The sequence below is a fragment of the Archocentrus centrarchus genome, chromosome 17 (assembly GCF_007364275.1).
Source record: "Archocentrus centrarchus isolate MPI-CPG fArcCen1 chromosome 17, fArcCen1, whole genome shotgun sequence".
In the NCBI taxonomy this organism is placed as follows: Eukaryota; Metazoa; Chordata; class Actinopteri; order Cichliformes; family Cichlidae; genus Archocentrus; species Archocentrus centrarchus.
In genome coordinates this window covers 33412200-33434328 of record NC_044362.1, presented here as the reverse complement: position 1 = coordinate 33434328, position 22129 = coordinate 33412200, and the positions used below count along the sequence as shown (strand labels likewise).

At 44.9% G+C, this 22129-nt stretch overlaps 1 protein-coding gene across 1 annotated transcript in view; it reads left to right on the top strand.

Moving 5' to 3' along the window:
- Positions 1–22129, top strand: part of tmeff1a (transmembrane protein with EGF-like and two follistatin-like domains 1a) — a 113815-nt gene that overhangs the window by 36913 nt on the left and 54773 nt on the right. Inside the window, exon 2 of the mRNA XM_030751987.1 lies at positions 18208–18317. Coding sequence (XP_030607847.1) covers positions 18208–18317 — 110 coding nt within the window. The remainder of the gene's footprint in view (positions 1–18207; positions 18318–22129) is intronic.

Below are 22129 nucleotides of genomic sequence, written 5' to 3'. Positions count from 1 at the left end.
TTTACGGGGGTGGAGGAAGTTGAAGAGGCTGACACATGAGCTAATTCACAGCCGGCAGCGAGGTGACGAGGAGGATGTTGGTGACTGTGATGAAGCACGTTGCTTCGAGGGCTTGGATGCAGCTGCAACACCACGATGGGAACATCTGGAGGAGGAGGAGAGACGGCCGGAACAAAGCAGCTAAAGACTGAAAGTGAAATCACCAAAGGACTGCTCGGAAATTCAAAGCAACAATGAATTATTGCACTTTTCTTTATGTCAACAATTCTCCAAATAACAAGTATAATTAAAGTGTCTGCTGCCTCGTTTTCCTGTCATGGTACCAGGCTCTGAGAAAGAGTTTAGATTTATAATAAATCTTTTTTTAAAAAACAAAACCATTATCACGTGTGTGATGATGTTTGTGTCGTTCACATTGGCCCACCCATGATGGAGGAGATGAATACAGACATACACCGAGTGTAACGTTATGACCACCTGTGTTGCATCAAGGCGTGGTCTCCACTGGACCCCTGAAGCTGTGCTGTGGGATCTGCACCAAGATGTCACCAACAGATCCTTTAAGGCCCATAGGTTGTGAGGTGGAGCCTCCATGGATCAGACTGGTTTCTCCAGCACATCCCACAGATGATCCATTAGATTGAGATCTGGGGACTTTGGAGGCCAAGTCAACACCTCAAACTCGTTGCTGTGCTCCTCAAACCATTCCTGAACCACGTTTGCTTCATGGCAGGGAGCATTATCCTGCTTAATGAGGCCATCAGGGAATATCGTCTCCATGAAAGGGTGTAGATGGTCTGCAACAGTGCTCAGGTAGGTGGTACAAGTCAAAGTAACTTCCACATGGATGGCAGCACCCAGGGTTTCCCAGCAGAACATTTTACATCGATGTGATGTAAAAGAAAACGTCAGACCACACCACCTTCTTCCATTGCTCTGTGGTCCAGGTCTGATGCTCACGTGTCCATTGTTGGAGCTTGCAGAGGTTGACAGGAGTCAGCATGGGCACCGTGGCTGCTCTGCGTCTGTATTCTCACACCGTCCTGTAAGAACCAGCATTCATTTTTTCAGCAACTTGAGCTACAGTAGCTCGTCTGTTGGATCAGAGCCCACGGGCCAGCCTTCACTCCCCACATGCATCAGTGAAACTCAGTGGTCTGTGACCCTGTCGATGGTTCACTTTTGATAGATACTGCCCCCTGCAGGCCGGGACCCTACAGCAGCTGCAGTGTTGGGGATGCTCCGACCCCGTCGTCACAGTTTGGTCCTCATCAAACTCGATCAAATCCTCATGCTGCCCATTTTTCCTGATTCTAACATCAACTCTGTGGACAAACTGTCCCACCCACTAACAGGGGCCATGACGGAGAGACGAGTGTTATTAACTTCAGCCGTTATTGGTCATAGTGTTGTGCCTGATCGGTGCTTATACATAAGTGTGCTGCAGAGGAGCAGAAACAAGTGCTGGTACTCTGATTTGTTTTCTGATCATTCCTGAGAGAAAACTTTTGTTTTGGTCAAACATTCAAGGGTCAAATCAGCATGTGGGATAAGTGGCTGCTCAAAACTAATTGATAGCATGTCAGAGGTCTGCTCTCTTTCTGTCTTTGAGACAAAAACAAACAAAGAAACAAACAAAAACAGCTGTTGGCTTTAGATTAAACAGAGTGGGTGGAAAATGAGCTCAAATGTGTTTTCCTGCTCTTAGAAAGTTTAAATTCAGAGACCTTCAACCCACTTATTTGTCAAGATCCTGTAAATTTTCATAGCAGGAAGACAAACTTTTGCATAGTTTCAGTAAATATACTAAGGTTATTGTACAAAGCAGTAACTGATTCTGAGGGGGTCGGGGTTAGTGGACTAATTTCGGTGCTGAAGGTTTCGCTGTACGAGGTGCGATCAAGAAGCTCATAAAAATCGAAATCTTTACCTGATTTAAATTTGGTCCCTTTCACGTTCAGAGTCTCCTTCACCTCTGAACTCTGCTGCAGAGACACCTTTAAAAAGGTCAAAAAACACTCAAATAACTAAAATTTAAAGAAGAGCTATCATAATCATTTTAATAAAGTTCACTGCAGTGTATTAGGACTCACTCTGACTGCCTCTGAAACACACCACAGCGCCAAATGCAGATTAATCCGCCACTGAAAATAGTCCCCAGGACAAACTGGCATCCAGATGTTTTCAGCTGTTTCCCACGTGTCAGCGTTATTTCAAAGATATATTAACAGCATATATTTTTATTTCCTTCAGCCTGTGGAGAGCAGCACCAGCGACGTCTGCTTTGTTTAACCTGCCAGCAGAGCCAGATTGGGCTTTTTCTGCCCTGTTGGGTCGGCTGCCGTTAAACCGTTGGAGCCAGATTTCTGCAGTTTGTGCCAAAGTCAGTCAAGACTTCACACACAGGCACATGTTTTGTTACCATCAGATGCCCTAATTCCACAGTAAACCCCAAAACATGAGCCTGTTACTGTTCCCTGATTATTACATTACTCACAATTAAGTGATAGCTGGTATTACATCCAGTCCCATACATAGTGCCAAAGGATGGCCTGTTTCACCTGTTAGGAGGTCCCAGGTCTCCCAGGTGTGTTTTTAGCTAAGTGCTCATTTTAAATGTTTTTTTTCTTTCTTTGATCCGTCTGAGAGGATGACATCATCTGGGACTGATTCATTAGCGGACCTTCATCTGTGCTCTTATTCTGAAGGTTCAGTCACTGCTGATTGGTTAACTTCAGCTCGTCTTCGTTTCCCCACCTGCTGGCTCACTAACAGGGTCCTGTTGTGGTGTCAGATATTCAGCTGCTCTTTGAAGGAAGCTCCATCAGGCTCTCCGATCGTTGTTTAAAGCCTGAATCGTTTCTCTTGTATTAATACCACAAGTCTTTTTTATAGGCTTACAGTAAACCACACAAATTACAGCTAGTGAGACCAACACTAAACCGTGGGTATCATACTCCATTACACTAAGCTGATAACTTTAACACAGAGGCACTTGTTAACATGCTCTCTGTTTCATCCTCCCTGTTATCAGGTTTGTGCTCAGTTTGCTGTTCAGTCATAAACGGTGCACGAAGCAAACGTACCGAAGAAACACAAATACAGTTCTGAAAGTCCCGTTTCACAGGCAGTTAGTGGGTCTGTCCCTCTCAGCTCAGTGACTGAGCGATAATGATGCTCTGTGTGATTCAGACACTTACTGCAGATTTTCCAGGACGCCATCCTGAAACTGTTGCAGGGCGTCCTGTAATGCCAGTGAAGCTGTTAAATGTGATGAACGGGCCTTTGTAGCTCTCTGTGAGTATCTAGCTGTCAGCCTTTTGGAGTGCTGTTCTTTCCTAAATGTCCGTTTGGTGGCTGCGATGGGGGGGGGGGGGGGTGCAGGATTTTCTGGCCCGTTTGGATTTCTGTCCTCGGTGAAACCACCTTTGAGCTTGACAACGGAGAACAAAATGGACAGATGGGTAAAAGCTGCCAACAAACACACAAAATGAAAGCGCCTGCGGTTCTTCCTCTCTATTGGCCTTGGCCTCCTCTTTTTGTGTGTGTGTTTTGTGTTGTCGACCTGAGTGCTTCAGTCTCATGTGGCAGGCTGAGAGTTTTGGGGGAGGGGAGGAGGCTTCAGTGGACTGATGGACGAGCAGAAAACAGATTACTGTCAGGGTCACAGCCAAAGGTGATGGGGAGGAAAATTACCTCGAGCTGCTGGCTGCAGCTCGCACCAAGGTTACTCTTCTCTCATTGTATTAGTCAGGAACTGATAACATTTTTATATTTTCTGTTCTGAAATTCTCTGTTTTGAATTAGTAAATCCATAAAAGTTGAATTAGTGTATATAATATTTATATATTCTTGTAGCACCCCCTGCAGGGAACTGAAAGGGAGGGGTGCATTAAACTGGAATTCTTTGTGATGACCAGCAGGAAGAAACTCCTGTGATTCAAAGAAGTGTGATTATGTAGAAACCGCCTCATCTATGACCTCAGTAAACACTTTCCTGGTGAGGTTATGGTCTCGGTTGGTGGTTTCCTGTGGCACCATTTACAGTGAAAATGGAAACAAGCGTGTAGTTGTACCTGATAAACAGACCTGAACTAAGTGAATGCTAATATTTGTGTTGTCTGATCTTGCTTTTAGAGCCAAAAATGTGAGGGGCTTCTGTGTTTAAGGATAAAGCTGGGTGTGAGATGACTATATAAGGGATATCCCCTCTCTGACATCATTAAGATGCAAGAGTAGAAAAAAATGTCTGGAACTGAGTATTTAGGACAGTCTGAAGCCTGAGCTCCAGCTCACAAGGATTACTCATACATGCAGTGGCTTCATTATTGGAAACTTTGCCATGTTTATTGTGAGCACCGCTGTAACTGAGCAGATCAGGTCCACTTTAGTTTTGGCGGCTCTTTTGTAATTTGTGGGCATTTTGTATATTTCTGTGTTTTATTTTGATCTCCTGCTGACAGTATGTTAGCAGTCCAGTGCCCTCAGTAACAATGCTAACATGCTGTGGCTAAGCAGCTGTAATCTGTACGGTGTCCACCATCTTTTGTTTTGTTTATTAGCATGCTAGCACTTGTTCAGTACCCACTGTACAGACGAAGAAATGAACCTTGATGGAAGCAGTTTTCTTAGCTAGGCTAACATTTTCACCTTGTGTCCAGCTGTTTCCTGCAGCGCTGGTTCTTATTTTCAGCCCTGGAGGTTGGTGCTTGGTTTACAGTAATGTTTGAAAAACAAACAGCAAATCCTTTCTAAGATACAAGTATTTATTATTTTGCATGATGTTTTCTTTGTAATCAGCATTAATAGATTATGCATAACAACTGATTAATAAGTGCGGCACGGTGCAAGAAGGTCCTGGGTTTGAATCCACCATGGCGTTAGTGGGTTTAGTGTGAGTGGTTGTCCGTCTCTCTGCGTTAGCCTTGCAACAGACTGGTGATCTGTCCAGGGTGGACCCTGCCTCTCGCCCCATGGCAGCTGAGATAGGCTCCACCCCCCCCCCCCCCCCCCCCCCCCACCACCACCACCACCACCCCTGCATCCTGTAAGTGGATGGATGTTTGGTAATAGTGTTAATTTGTCTTACGGGGACTTGTTGTTAGTCCCCAAAATGAAGCCCATGTCATAGGTCTCCATAAGATAAGGAACAGAAGGACACACACACACACACACACACACACGCACACACACACACACACACACACACACACACACACACACACACACACACAGGGTGTCTTTCTTTCTAATGAGTCTCAAATGTCAGCCTGATTACAGTTTAGATAATAGGTGCCAAGCATCAAGTCATGATTCTCCGACTATCTCTGTTACACACAGACACACACACACACACACACACACACACACACACACACACACACACACACACACACACACACACACACACACACACACACACAGAGTATGTATCTTCCAGACTGAAGAGCCTGAGGTCAGTCAGCCTCAGAATCTTTTCAGCACCTAAAATCTTTCATCCTCCTCTTCCTCCTCCTCTTCCTCCTCCTCCTCCTCCTCCTCCTCTTCCTCCTCCTCCTCTTCCTCCTCCTCCTCCTCCTCTTCCTCCTCCTCTGTCTGTTAGATATTTAGAAGCTGTCTTTACTTTCCTCCCTGCTCCTCTTTCCTTCCTCTGAAGCTCAGCTCTGACTTCAGCATCTAAAATCATTTTTCTTGTCTTTTCATCATCTCCAACTGTCCTTAATTTTAATTATGTAAGCAGATGAGGACCACATTAAAGCACATTTAGCTCAGTGTGAAGAGATGCAGCCCTCTCATTTATATAAATGAAGACAATCTGTCGAAGCACGAGCTCTCCAGAAAGGCAGTGAAATACTTTACAGACCTCTAAATCTTTTATTCTGATAATCCAGCTGGATTTCCTGGTGTGTAGTTCTTTTCACGGGTGCCCGCTTTCACAGAAATGAGTGAAGTGACCCAAACTCTAATGTGCCGAAACCACAGAAGGCAACGAGCTCTCTCTTTATTCTCCTGGGTGATGACATCACTGACCTTCAGAAAAGGTTGGACACTCACATTATTGACTCTACAGCAGGAGGCAGCCTGGAAACATCAGGCCTTTTACCTCCTTTTTAATAAATAAATACAGTTTTAGTCTTTCCTGTCAGATCCTGCTGTCCTAACATCGTCCCCTCATAGACATAACGGAGTATTTATAATATCTGTCCCGACTCTGGGCATGAACCCATCTCATCTTTGGTGAAAGTGCTGCTTTTGAGCTACTCCGCCATGCACCGCCTTCCTTGTCTTCTAACATGGATTTTATCCATCTACCACAGACTGTATATAAAAGATGGACATATCCACCATGACATCACCTATTTGGTTTCTGGACTGATTTTGAAGCCTCAACACCAGCATTTTGGCTGCTGTAATGTTTGATTTTTGGAGCCAGAAATGACCATATTTAAAAGAAAGCAGAGTTCTATTGCTGTTTTTCTACTAGTATCTACTCAGCTCAGGTTTTAGGGTTTTCCATTAGGTGGTAGTACCTGGTACCAGGTACTTTTTTAGTACCTACTCAGCCACCATTCCGGGCAAGCTGAGTCAAGACGAAAATGTGACGTCAACAGAATGCATGCCACTGATTGGCCAGGCAGTGATGTCATGAGTCACGAGAGCAACTCCAACAGTGACGTTTTTGTGCTCGTTGGCTGACGACAGAATCCAGAGGAAGCCAGACGGAGCAACCGTTTGTGTCGCACACAGATGACATCACGGGACTTTCAGGCTGCCTCAAGTGGACATTAGAGTAACTGCAGTTTTTGACATGCCCGCAAGATGATGACAGACTTTCAGCCACAGAGGATAACTTGTATCCACCTGAGGGTTACCTGTATCCACCTGAGGATAACCTGTATCCACCTGAGGGTTACCTGTATCCACCTGAGGGTTACCTGTATCCACCTGAGGATAACCTGTATCCACCTGAGGATAACCTGTATCCACCTGAGGGTTACCTGTATCCACCTGAGGGTTACCTGTATCCACCTGAGGGTTACCTGTATCCACCTGAGGGTTACCTGTATCCACCTGAGAGTTACCTGTATCCACCTGAGGATAACCTGTATCCACCTGAGGGTTACCTGTATCCACCTGAGGGTTACCTGTATCCACCTGAGGGTTACCTGTATCCAGAATGAGTGAGGGTACACAGCTTGCTCTGTCAGGGGTTGAAAGATCAGTGACAGGCGGTGGGACGGCCACTTCCTGGTGAGTCCTTTTTGTTAATTAAGGCATGGCAGGAATTTGGCCCCTTGTGACTCTAAGTTGGAAAAGCTCTTAATAATATCTTTGGAGTAATTTAGTAATAATATCAATAATAATAAAACTCATCTAATGCATTAGTGGGAAAGAAGCAGAAAACTGGGTTGAGTGGCGTGTCACTGGTAATCACTCTAATTGTTGATCCCTGAGATGATCTTCCATCGGTACAGTGGTGACATTTCTATATTTTCAATAACATTAGAAACATTTAATCTGTATTATAATGTGATATAAACATTATTTATATATCATATAAATGTGAAATATCAAAGTACAGCAGCACACTTTGAGCTGAAGTAACCTAAATCTGACTTTATTGTGGCGTTTGTGCGTTTTAAAAAAACCTCGCTTCTGTCACCACACTGCTGTGGTAAAATTGACGGTTGCCATCGCATGTAAAAAAAAAAGAGCACGTAATGGCTTTCAAACCTTCACATTTGAGCCAGATGTGCGCCTGCAGGTCCTGCTGTCAGCTCTTTGTGGGGCGAAGTCAAATTGGCTGAAAAGTGCTCCCCGTCGTGCAGCTTTTACTGCAGATAATGTGCGCCTGTATAATGGCACTGTAAGTCAGGCAAAACAGAAATAAAATACAGCCTGAATTATGGCTGAAAGTACTTTCCATCTGCAAATAGGTTTTCCATTAACTGTAACAACAAAAATATTGAGAGCAGTGAATCAGCGCGGAGCATCGGCAGCGTTCGGAGCTTTAAGGACATCGCTCTTCATTTCTCTCTGCAGTTTTTCCAAGTGCAGTGTTTTAACATGAAGCTCTAAAAGGACTAAATGGATTTTGGAGAACGTCTTAAATGAAAGTAAAGTGAAAAGGAGCCATTTGACTGACTCGGTGCCTTCTGTGAATGAAAGATGTGCTGAAATGTGTAATTACAGAAGAGGACAGAAGCAGGATTGTTGTTTGTGTTATTGAATGAACTCTGATTTCTGATGACCGGCACCATTACGTTCATGAATAAACTGGCATCAGCCCTCAAAGAAGCTCTTCATAAAGACTAAAATCATAATTAAAGCATCGTCAGGCCGAGGTGGCGGGAAACAGGCGAGTACTAATGTGGCGGGCAGGTGAGTCCGGCTGAAGGCGGAGCTCCGGGCCGCAGAATAAATAAATCACATTTCAGCTGACGGAGGCACCGAGCTGGATAATGAGTCAGTCCTTCAAGCTCGTTTAACGCCTCAGTCTGAGGCCTGTCACAGCTCAGCGGCTGCTTCACACCGCTGCAGGTCACAGCAGAGAGAAGTCGGGGCTTTAAAAGGAGGCCCCGGGACTCCTCCAAAAGTTCCTTCATTTCAATATGATGATGAAACACCTGAAGGAGGCGGACCGTACCTTCAACAGGAGGTTATTTCTTGGAGCTTGGCTGCTGATTTCACTGCTTACATGAATGTAGATCAGTCGGTCAGATTTTTGTTTCCATCAGTGGGTTTTATATTCGACTCTGTTGTGGGACACAGAGCTGTAAGGAGACCCCAGCAAAGGAAACGTCTTCCAGTTTCTCAGCTCGGTTAGTTCAGATAGCGAGGAAACATTTTGGGGCTCATTATCAGTCATATCAGAGTCACAGTAACTAAAACATGCTTCATGCCAGAACTACAGAAATCTGCACACAGCTTTGGGAAATCTACATTTATCCAGCCTGTGATTTCCACCCTCTCTGACATTTACCAGTTAGTTGGGTAGGAGGGTGTTTGCTGAGCCATCAGCTGATTCTGGCACTGAGAGCAGCTGATCTGCCAGGATTATGATTGAGCTTTACTGCGGGCTCTGTCTGAGCTAACGTCGAGCTGAATTAATGCAGCCTCCGTCCTCAGAGCGGCGCTTCAGGGAGGAGACTGAGGACGACCCCTCTGCAGGAACCACCCTGACATCACACAGGCTCGTCTTCAGGTTTTTCCTCACTGAATAAAAAAATTCCAGATTATCCAGAATGGACGGAAAATCAGTGGCAGCATCTTTGTGAAAACTTTAAACTCCTTTTCAGGCGTGACTGTCAGCCAACCTGCTGACGGCGCGCTGTGACCCGGCCTGCTGGAGAGGCTTCCCTGGAGGTCAATTACTTCCCGCTCCGTCTCTGCGTCAGACTCCAGAAAGAAGCTAAAAGGAGTTTTGGTGTCGTTCCGATCTGCTCGACATGAATAAAACATCAAAGCTGTTATCTGTGCGCCGCACTCTCTGCTTCCCAGGTGAAGATTAGTCTGCAGCAGCCGCGGCTGATGAAGCCAAACGAGCCGCGAGTCTGCCGGCCCTCCAGGCCTCCCACACTCAGACGCCCCCCAGGAAATAATAACACCAAACTGGACAAATTAGATGCAGTTACAGAGAGGAAGAGGAAGAGGAGGGGGAGGAAGGTAGAGCTGTGACTAGACAGCAGGTCCTTCAGAATCAAACAAGGTCGAGGGCTCAAATCCCTGAGATCTCATGTTCAGGTCATGTTTCTGTGCTTTGGCCTCATTCACACGTTTGTTTTCAGGTCGTTGCTGATCTGCAGCATGTTGCAGGAGAACATTCAGGAGATATTTTACTGGGAATACTGTGATGGTGACCAAATGTAAACTTATTTAGGAAGTATTTAGGATCCATTTGACAGCCCGTAAATATTCCAACACAAGTGGGAGAATGACTTCCTTCCAAAGTCTAACCAAAAGCCGGGATTTCGGATCTTCCAGGGATTCCCTGTGATTTTGCTGTTTTCTCCAAACCCACTTACTTTTTTTTGTTTCATGTAAAACTCACACGACTGCCCTCAAACAGCTCCAATAACCTCGTCCTCCATTTATGATTGTTGCTGACAGTCCAGTTCATGAGAGAAAATCAGTTCATTCTTATGAGTTTATGCTTTTCTGACAGCGTCTGCAGATTCCGTGATGAACGTCTGTTTTATGAAACGCTCACTGAAGGGCAGCGACAGAAAAAATTAACAAACGCTGGATTTATATATTAAAGCTGAAGACATCATCTTCGTGTCACCCGATAAAGCTGAGGAGGAGGAGGAGGAAGAGGAGGAGACTGTCAGGGGTTCATGTTTTATTCAAACAGCAGAAGAAGAACAGACAAAAGCTCTTCATCCAGCTGCTGCGGTCAGGAGGTTTCTGAGAGGTCGAGGAAGAAGCGGGAGCCGTTAGTCTTCATCAGGGCTCAGATCCATCATCGCCTCTCACACTCTGCGCGCTCCCGCACACTTCCTGTTTGTATCCATGAAGCCGTGGCCACAGTTTAGGTTCAGCAGCTCCTCCTTTTATCGGACAGTGAAGACTCTCGTAGCCTGGATCAATATATTTCCTAAGAGGAGCACACAGATTTGTGTTTTTGGTGCCATAACTGTGCAGAGGTTTGCAGCCTGCACAACGTTCACTGTGGCTCAAATGTTCTGGGTCACTTTTCATTTTTTTTGCACTGTGATATGAAATGTGTGAAACACTGGTTATTGTAGTAATTAATGATTGTCAGAGGTCCAGAGGCAGCCGTCAGTCCAGCGTTCAGTGCTGCTTTATTCAGTCAGAGTCCGACGGGTCACTCTGACGCTTTTTAAATGCTGTCAAACTTTTCTGCAATAAGAAAAAATAATCTGGGATTGAGTGAAGACTCGTTTTCTTTCTCACCCATTAAAGTCATAAAAATTAATACATCATTTCAGTTTTTTATTCATCTGAAACCTTCAGGGTTAAAGATGAAGCCACTAAAACCTGCAGTTCCTCTAACAGCCACCGGGGACTCCCGTGCTCAAAGGTCCAAATTTAAACTTGAACGTTTACAAACAAAAACTGTTTTGGTCTCCATGGATGTTTCCCTCCTCTTTACAGCATTCATCTTTTTCATAACTCTTCCATCTTGATTTTGTTAAGGCTTCAAATTAAAGGCGCTATTTTAAATCGCAGGTCTCTCTGCTAGCTAAGCTGCTATAACATCCCAGAAGTTAATGCTTCGGTTTTGGTGGGTGAGTCTTAATTAGCACTAATTACCAGGTACCTGTGTCTGATTGTTGTACCTGTACAGTTCATGAATGCAGCTGCTGACTGATAATTTAGCACTTAACTGTCTTTTTAAATAACATCACTACTGGCTCCAAAAACATAAGGTGGCAGTAGCTTCAAAACAGGAAGTCAAGAAACCAGTGGTGGGTCCAGCCACTGGTTTTTCCTACAGTCCGTGAACTTTTCATCCTCAGATGGAGATTCATGGCAGGAAGTCTGTTTTCTTGCCACAGAGAAACTTTCTCCTGATTCATGCCAAAATATCAGGAGCATGTCTTTTGTCCTGTCGCTCCCCCCTCAGCAGATGACCCCCCCCCCTCCCCGAGCCTGGTTCTGATGGAGGTTTCTTCCTGTTAAAAGGGAGTTTTTCCTTCCCACTGTCACCAAGTGCTGCTCATAGGGGGTCGTTTGAACTGTTGGGTTTTCTCTGTATTATTGTAGGGTCTTTATCTTGCAGTATAAAGCATCTTGAGGCGACTGTTTGGTGCGATTTGGTGCTAAATGAGAAAGAAGAAAGAAATGCAGGGTTGAGAGGTGAAGCTGACTGACTGAGGGAGCCTCCGGTGGTTGTTGGAGGAACTGCAGCATTTATCGTTTCTGTGTTAGCTTATTTTTTTTTTAGCTCCATGGATCACTGAGACTGAATGAAAAGCTTCTGCAGCAGCTTCTGTTTCCCAGCCTTTTCCCTCAGTACTTGGACTTTATTTTGAAGGGGCGGTGTGACATGTTTCCTCGGGACTTCAGTAAAGATGAATATGTTGTATGTGCAGCTTCGCGCTCCGTGTCACTCTGCCGGGAACTGTAGGCAAACACATCAGGATTCATGAGCGGTTTGAGGCAGAACGATCACAAGCTGATATTTTTGTCCATTTTGCCTGTAACTGCACACAGAACTGGAACATTCGGGTCTTTGAGCATGATGAGGGCTGGGGGGGGGGGGGGGGATTTGAAGTCCCATCATGCATCACTGATGTTTGTACTTTACATGAATGTCATGCTGCCTTCCTCTCCTGTTTCTCGTCTCTGCTGAGGATAAATTCTCCGCTTTTAGCAAACCAAATCAATACGCTACAGCAGTCCTTGAGAAGGTTTCACTTCTCTATGAAATGAACCTCACTCTGGAGATGTGTGTGTGTGTGTGTGTGTGTGTGTGTGTGTGTGTGTGTGTGTGTGTGTGTGTGTGTGTGTGCTGCAACAGGAATGCTTTTGTCAGAACTTTTCAGAGGATGTCAAACTTCCGAGGTCTTTGAAATGATCTTTTGTCAGGAGAAGAAAAGCAGGATAAAAGTTTTCCTGTTGAGGACACTCATTTTCTCTCATGTCCTTTTCATATCTGGAGTTCACAATGAGCCAAAACATTAGGAAGTGAATAACACTGCTTATCTTGATAGGAAAGGTGGTGAGGTCTGTAAGTGAGGGTGTTTCACAGAAATGGAAAGGTGTCGGGGCTGGAGCTCATCTCGGTGCGCGGTGATCCCGGGACCGAGAGCTGAAGGGAGCTCACAGCGGATCCTGCTGCTGATGTCTCAGCATCAGGTTGCCGGCAGACATCTGAAAATCTTCTGCAGCCCACCCAAACCTTTAATCGCTGCTCTGCTCTTCACAAGCATCAAATTACACAAAACACTAAATTCTTTGTGTTTTCATTCATTCATTTTGATCTTCTTATGATGGCTTACTCGTCCACTGCTCCAGTTAAACGTCTTTCCAATGAATGATGGACTATAAGACTATAAATCCCACAGTTTGTTTCATTAGTTCAGTTTCTTTTAAAATTTAAAGCTTTCATAGTAATTTTAAACTAAACTGTAAGAACCTCATCAAAGAGAATTTTAAAGAGAAAAACTGATTTATTCTATACAATTAAATCATAACAATTGACTCACTTAGTTTTATCCTACCTGCAGTACCATCGTGGCCCACCAGGAGGCCGCAGCCCACACTGTGGGAGTCGGTACTGTTTGGGGCCTAATCGAGACGATTTTTGTTACTCAGTTCGATGATTCGATTATTTACTTAAAACAGTCCTTCCTTCCCTGCAGGAGGTGTAATCAGGCTTTAGAAACGGTTGTTGTTGCTGAATGTTTTCTCTTAATGCATCATATTTCTCTAGAACAGTTTCTTCGCCAGAGCAATCACCACCCTGAACTCTCACACTCACCCACTGTAACTGTGCAACACCCACATCTCTGTGCAATATTAGATTATTCATACTGAACAATATCTAACATTCCTATATTGGTAATATCCAGTATTCATTCACTAGTGCAATATTCATCATCTTCATTTTTATATGTATACACTTATTTACTTTTCTTACAATGTACAGATGCACCAATGTATGTATATATTTTTATACATTCTATTTTTTGTATATTTTATACATTGTTTATTTTCTGTATATTTCTTGATTATACTAGACTATAATATTTTTATTTTTTATTTTAGAGAATTTGATTTTCTGTTACATGGCACTGAACAGGAGTGGCCCTCCTATCTCATTGTACATCCTGTATAATGACAATAAAAGGCATTCTATTCTGTTCTATTCTATTCATATTTACGGTGTAGCAGCTACGCTTCAGTAACCGGCAGAGAAGGCTGCACCTCTGAGGAGACTAGATCCTCGAGCTGCAGAGCAAACTGAAAACTGTAAAGGGCTTTATTTTTCTTTTGCAGGAGAAACTGTGCGTATAATCCCTCCATGACTTCCTGCTGAGGTCAAAATCTTTATGTGGCGAATCCATTTTCATTTATGACAATTAAACCAACATTAAAGTGAGAAACCTGCAGTTCCTCTGATGCCCACTGAAGGCTGTTTTCAGACGTGAGTCCGACCCCACAGACCTCCAAGTTTACAGATAAACATGTTTACAGCTGCTCCTCCATGTCTGATTGCTCCCATCATAGCAGCAGTGCTTTTTACAGATGACTCATCTGGATAGTGGAGATATGGGCATGGCCATGTGTACAGATGTCCTGACACAGGCACCTGTAGCTCATCCCCACCTGCTGCCTTCAACCTGTAAAATGGGGCTGCTGACCTGGACCTGCTGACTGTGTGTGAGCCTTTTTAATGCAGTTATCTGATCAATAAAACAGAATTTTTCTTCTACAGTTAACTGTCTGTCAAAGAAGTCCAGCTTGGGTCTAATTTCTGAAACGAATCAAAGGTGAAAGAAGCAGCTGATGCTGAAAAATTAAGTTAGTTTAAGTCCTGTGGAGGGATTCACTGCAGAGTCACGTCAGCAGAGTCACTGAAGGAGTCTTAACTGTAAATGTTAAACAGGTTTATGTGTTAGTCAGGAGGAGACCGAGGACGGTGTGTCTGCAGTGAAAGGGTTAAAAGGACGTGGAAGGACAGAAGATGAAGTATTGACGTCCACCTCCTGGAGTCAGGGCTGCAGCGGAGGGCGGGGGTGTGTTGGGGGTGTTAGATAACGAGCCAGAGGAAAGGCGGGGTGGCGGTGACGGTGGCTGGGTGGCCATGGCGACCGGGCCGGGCTCGGGGGATTTGGGAGGTGGATGTGCCTCCGGGCGGCGGCTGCTGCCACGCTCCGTCAGCTCCTTTAGTTCTGCTGCGATCCAAAGGAGGGAATTATGTGCATTTCAAATCCCTGTTTCTGTTGTAAAATGCATGAGGCCGAGGAACCCGAACACAACACGGCCGGGGTCTGCCGCAAACGGCAAATATCAGCAGCAGAGGCAGATAACACGGCGCGGACACACAAACGCGCTTCACGGCGCTGACGCTCGTTTGCAGCTCGTTTGTGAATGCAGCGCAGCGCCTTCATTTGCATGTGTGTCTGTCTCCAGCTGGAGCCTTAAAGACTTCGGCTTGTCGCTCAGCATAATCCCAAATTGTCTGGGTATTAAACCTGCAAACAGGAAGCAGCGCACACACACACACACACACACACACACACACACACACACACACACACACACACACACACACACACACACACACACACACACACACAGCTGATCAGCAGCCTCGGCCTCCAGGCTGATGGATGCTGCTTGGACTTAATTAGCCGCGGCTGGCCCGCAGACCCACCCGGGGCTGCTGGACCGGCTCGTTTGGTCTTTTTCTCCTGCGTTTGTCCATCGTGTCTCACAAAGACGCTGAGAAGTTCATACCTGAGATCTGAGAGATGAGATCAATAAACGGAGGAAAATGGAGCAGCATCAGGACCATGATGTGACTCTGAGATGGTTAATTTTTTATTTCTGTTTCTTATTCCCTATTTTTATGTCATTTTAGCTCAATTTTAACTTCTTATGATTTTCTATCTATTTTATTTCATAATCTTTATTATTTTTTCATATTTATTCACTTGTAGCCTGAGCCTGGCCGATACTTTAAAGACTGATACTGATACTTAAATCCAATATTCTGATAAATCGACCTTTTGTTGAGACACACCAAACATGAGCACATTTTTCTTTTATGTGTGGTTATTTATTTAATCGTTACTCTGGGACTGATGCTGCTTGCATTTCAAACACGTTGCCTACAGAGTGCCCCCTGGTGGACAAACTGTTCAACGCCAGCGCCCTCTGATGGTTCAAGAGTGTTTCTCTCATCTCTTCTTTACTTTTTAATTTGAATTGCTTTTACTTTTTAATCATGTTTTTGACTATTTAGCTGACGTTTTAAAAACTTTTCCACATCTATCTATTATTTTTCTTTTCTGGAGTGGTGGCCTAGGGGAGAAGAAGAGGGTTCGTCACTGAGAGGACCCTGGTTCAAATCCTCGGGCTGGCATCACTGTGGGTCCCTGAGCAAGCCCACCCCCCCAGGTTGCTCCCCGGGCGCCCTTTGGCTGCCCCCTGCTCCATGCTGTGCTGTGTGTACTACATACTCCATGTGTGTGATGGGTTAAATGCAGAGAATGAATTTCACTGCATGTAAATGTATGTGACAAATAAAGCTCTTTCTTCTTCTTCTTCTTCTTTCACTATCACAAATATAACATCTGATGGTTGAATCTGATGTTTTGCTCGCTGACGGTGTGAAGCTCTCTCCCTCCTATAATCAGCATCATGATGATTCACTCTCACCAACGAACAGCTGGATTTCATCAGGCTGAAGCAGCTCTTTCTCTTTTCTGGGACCAGATCACATGCAGTTCATCACCCAGCTGATCAGCAGTAAATCAGACGTATAAGCTGTGCTGCATCTTATTTCTGCAGGTCACACATTCAGCATCGTGGTTAGCTTCTGCTTGGTTTCAAACTGTTTTGGGTGTCCTTGGATGGAAAACCTCGTAAAGTTCAAACATTATAAAATACATTTGAAAACTTTAAATGTGCAGTTCTTACCTTCACTAAAGGCTTTAAAGACTCGCCTGTTGGTCTTATTTTCTTGCTCTTTGAATCTGAGGGTTGTTTTTCCCGGTTGGAGGCTCACTCCTCTCCGTCTCTCTCTCGGCTGCTGAGCTTTGGGGTCGGCTGTTACCGCGGCCGGCGGCGGCCATTCCTGGGACTCGGGGAGGTTTGCAAACAGTAATTACGGGTCCTTACACGCTCCTCAGAGCCCGCTCGGCAGCGCTCACGCAGGCACACAGGCGGGAATCTGCGGCAGGAATCTCAAAGGAGACGTGTATTATTCAAGCACATTTCTGAGCTGCGCAGAGAGTGTGTGTGTGTGTGTGTGTGTGTGTGTGTGTGTGTGTGTGTGTGTGTGTGTGTGTGTGTGTGTGTGTGTGTGTGTGTGTGTGTGTGTGTGTGTGGCATCTGTAAACTTCCTCCAGTCTGAGCAGATCATAAATAAGATCATAAATAAGTCGCCTTGTGACATTTCATTAACTGATCATCTGTAAAACTTTAAAGGGCAAAACTGATTCAGGATCAGCCACAAGTTTAAAATCAGCAGCAGGATTCAGCCTTAGAGGGACGCGCTGACATTTCAGGAGGTGTTTGCTGTTTCCTCCAGAGAAGACGGATTTCATTTTAAAGTATTCTGCTCGTTCCCACGCTCAAATTAAACTGTATGAGTGATGCTGTGAGCCTAAAGCTCTAAACACTGGCACAGGGAGGGGATATCCCAAATATGGGCATGCCCGGAGCAGAAGCCCCTCCCACTTGCTTTTAAAACCTTCTGTTTGTGAGGGCTGGAAGGAGGCGGAGCTAAAACTGCTTTTTTCAGAGGGAGGATGAACTGAAGGCCTGAATCTTTATGAGTTTCTCTTTAATCAATTTACAAATGTAAAACAATAAAAACAATAAATAAAACAAAGTCTGGCCCAGATATGTGCTGACTGTACCAGAGGGCCCCCCCCAAAATCTCAGCCCCTATTCCAGGCTGGGTTACACCACGGTATGAATAGTTAGATTACATAACCAATTCAGTTTTATTTATATATATTTATTTTAGCACCAATTTACTATAGCAGATGTAACCAGTCATGTTACAGTGTGGAGAGAAACTCGGTGATTCCCTGAGTGAGCAGTTTTCACCTGTTTCTATGAGTCAGAGCCACATGGTGATGAAGAGGAGTCCTGTAATGGCAGGCAGAGCCTCAGGCAGGTGAAGGTGAGGACTGAGTTCTGCTGTGTGCATTAATGATGAAACCACCCACCAGTTTGGGTCCCTCTGGTTTCTCAGCTCTGTGAGTCCATCTGTTATTTCCCCGGTGTAAACACTCACCTGTAGTCCAGGTGTCTGCTCGGGCAGATAAACAATCATCTCCATCATGTCCATATTTTCCCTGCAGCTCAGCTCGCCGTCTGCTCTCATTGTTCATAAACTCATAAACTTGTCTGGGCTGAGCGTGTGAGCAGAGCGAAGATGTCGGGATTTACCGGCGGCACTCACGAAGGTGCCGCAGGTGTGATTCACCTTATTGATCCACCTGCCTGTCGTCTGCCTCCGTATTTAACCCGCCTCCTTTGTTTGTGTCTCTGCCGCAGATCTGTCAGAGAAGAAGAGCGACCTGAGGGTCTGCGATGACTCCACCTGCCGATTCGGGGGCACCTGCAGAGACGACGGCGCTCAGCTCAAGTGCGTCTGCCAGTTCCAGGTAGATTACATCGTTTTTCCTTTTCTTGTTATTTTATCGGAGATGAAACATCCACCGAGCCAGCAATGACGTGCTCAGAGTTAGAGACGGCTCACATCTACCCCTTTATGTGGAATTTTCCCCTGTTTGGCATATCCGAGCCCTAACAATAAGGTAACATTCCCGTATTTTCCAGCTTTTTCTGAAAGTTGGAAAATTAGCTGATATGATACAAACTGCTCCTGTTTCTGAGAAGTCCCTCAAAATATGGTACAAATACTAGAAATGTGGAAAATATATTTTTAGAAAAAATAAACATATGGAAAAGTTTTGAACCAGCTTCATTTCTTTATATCTTGTGAGGAAAATGGGAACAGATGCAGTGATATACAGGACAATACAGTATGTAAGGCCAAAACATATTATTGGGTATTTTCTCCTTTATTCTTCAACACAGCCAAACCCTCAGCTGTCTTCTTTGCTCCGTGTCAGAGCCTCCACCCAGTTTACAGGTGGCTGTAGACACTCACTGATGATGATGATGATGATGTGAACCAAAAATATCACATTTGGAGGGATCCATCGCTCCATCAGACCTGCTGCCTCTGACTTTCAGTCCAGCTCTGGTGTAATGTGGAGACCGCAGCCTTTTCTTCCTGTGGCTCCACTGATGAGGCTTCAGTGAACAGTTGGGGGATCAGTTCAAAGGTCACATGCATCTCTCAGGTCTTGCACACCTTGTTGATGCAATTTTATGTGTCAGACTTTTTTTGGTCATTTTTTATGGATTCAGCTAAATGGGAACAAATCTGTGTTTTTGCTGCTAGTAACAAAGTGCCTAAAGATACAATTTAAAATGGATTACTTGTTGTCTGTTATATGCACACATAACACTGGTTCATCACCTTGAGTTAGGAGCCTTTTTTATGCTTGAATGATTCAAAGGTCAAAGGTTAAGGCTCCTCTGAAAATAGTCAGGTACAAGGACTGGACTGAAAATGGGTGAATAAGTAGCCAAAGAAAAGCCCTGAAAAACCTTCAGAAAGCTGGAGAGTCGTTGCTGAAGAGCACTTTAAGAAAAGAAAGTCACTGGGAGCAAAATATGAAGCCTGAAGGGAGGCTCAAGACTTCTGCACAGTACCGTACCCTGTATATATTTTAATATCCTTTATCGAGGTAAAGGTCTCAGTGAGACTGAGAGTAAAAACCTGTTTAAAGGTGACCTGGCCCAGAGGGCAGCAGACATAAATATAAATGCGAGTTTCACACAGAACAAACACGTGGACCAGAATCACAGCTGCAGTCTGCAGCCACCTTTAAATTACTGTACAGCTATAATCAGATTACATGGAAAAATCCTGGAGTTTTTCCAGTCAGAGACCGCAGCATAATCCATGTCCTAGGAACAGTTACCAGAGGATTTGTGTCTGTATGCTGCACCCTGTTTATGCAATCAACCTGCTAACAGAGCTAGCTAGCATTAGCTGATACTCCAAAGCTAACATGTAGCAGCCAGCTTCAGACTGCTGGGTGGCATCATCATCATCATCATCATCATCGCCCCACCTCAGTGATGTCGTGTTCAGCCCTGTGTTTGATATAAAGCAGTCACTGCAGCAGGTGTGGAACGGAGAGCATCCATCCTGACTGTGGACTCTCTCCAGTTCATTCTTGTTAGCTTTAGGAGCTAACATGAGGAAAAACACAGTGATGTTCCTCCTGACACATGAGGAACAGGAGCCGGCTGCAGCGTGGTCCTCCGTTCGTCTGTAGCTGCTGTATGCATTGCAGAATAAAAGCAGGTACGGTGTGAAGGGCAGATTCTGGAAGCTGAATTCACCACAGAGCTGCAGCTTCACTGCAATAACGGGACACACAGCGGCTGTTTGAAGCTGGCCGTCACGCTCCCTGAGCTGAAAGCAGAGCCCACATTCATGTGAGCACAAAGAGCGAAGCGAGCCGAGCTGTTGGAGGTGATCAGAGGAGCTTCACAGCTGTCCGAGCGAGACGGCAGCTTTGAGGCGTGTTCGGCCGCACGCAGAAGCAGCGACGGCCTGAACCGTAACTCTGATTATAACAGGAGGAAGAGCCTGAAAGCCTTTCAGTCCGCACTCCCTACATGATGAAAAGCCTGGCGCTTTATAAACCCACCGCCCACCCCGACCACCTGCCGAGGATGATGCAGTTCGTGCCCCGAAGCACGCAATACAGACGACTAGCAGCATGAGACACACATAAGTCATGTAAGTCTTATGTGTGTCTGCCAAAAAACTTCTTCAGGACCTGAAGTTGTGGAACATGTCTGAACTTTCCTGTAGAACGTGATCATTCTTGTTACTGCGTCTCACAGCCACACTAACACAGAAGGAACTACAGCTGGAAGATCTTCCACGTCCTCTAACTGGTTTTTGAACAGCCGCCGAGCCCACGAGGATCCTTTAAAGTTGATCCAAAATGCATTTTTGAAGTTTTCTCTGGTGAACGATCAGAAATCAGATCGGACGTTCAGGGCGCCGAGGCTCGTCTCCTTCCTCCACGTCACACATGCAGTTTGTGTTTGAAACTGAACTCCGTGCTGCTGACGCTCAAAGTTAGAGAAAAAATAAACCCGGACAAAAATGAGATTCTGTCTTTAGACTGTGACACGTTTGTAAAATTGACTGCAGTCTCTAACAGAGTGTTTTTAACTGTTTGCTGCAGATTTCTCCTGCACTGTAGTCATGTGGGTAACGTGCCTTAACAAGTATCAGCATTATTTGTTACCCACTCAGAGTCAGGTGGAAGGTATGACCTTTAATGACCCTTTAATAGCTTGTAATCAGGTGACGCTCATGTTGCAGTTATGTTGCTGACATACCTGCTGTGGAGGTGAACACCTGAATGAATGACCCCTCCTTTCTAAATTCAGTCCTTCGTGAGACGACTGCTCTGAAGTGTCCGAAGGTGCATCACAGGAAAACGAAGCACAAATAACTCAGAGCAGTTTCACATGTTTGATCTCCTGCTGTGAGAGGATCTGTGGAAAATATCCAGTAAACATTCAGCCGCTCCAGGAAATACTCAGACCCCTTCACCTTTTGGCACATTTCATCGGGTCCAGAATAAATTTTCAACATGTAAAACTGTAGCTTTGGACATCAATCTGCACTTAATATTAAAGAGTGCAGGCTTATAAAAATCCCTCAAATCACTTTTATTATTCTGCCACTCGACTGGATAAAAAGATGAAGTGTAATTTTAATTGGGAAGGTCGAGCGTGGCGGATCCTTTTGATAATGGCCGACTATCATCTGCTTCCCAGCTTCTGTTCATCTCTACAGACGCTGAGGAGCGAAAAACTCACACTTTGTTTCCGAGTGTGGAGGAACATGGGAACACACAGCAGAGACTGGGAACCAGATCATTAGGAACGCTGAGAATTTGATCAAAACGAGCCGCGTGAAGCTCGGTTAAAGCTTCAGAGTTCTGATGATTTTAATTGTGGACAGACGGAGGCGCTCGTCTCTGTCGTCATCATAAATGTGTGTGTTATAGTTTACATCTGCATCAGAATGTTTCCACGACTCAAACTCACCTGATCCAGATGTTCTCTATCATGCAGACACATATACTATAAATGTGACTTTTATTTTGACGGCAAACTTCAAAATAAAAGTTATTTCCTGGTTCCAGTGGTGGAGGTTCAAACATCCCTGAGAGCCAAAAGCTCACAGACTGCTCTAAATGCTCACTGACAGTTTTTTTGTTTTTTTTTTTAAGTCTGGGTGAAGTCCTAGAGAGTGGAAGCCCCGCCCACTCGCTGTTCAAATCTTCTGTTTGCGAGGGTCAGCCAA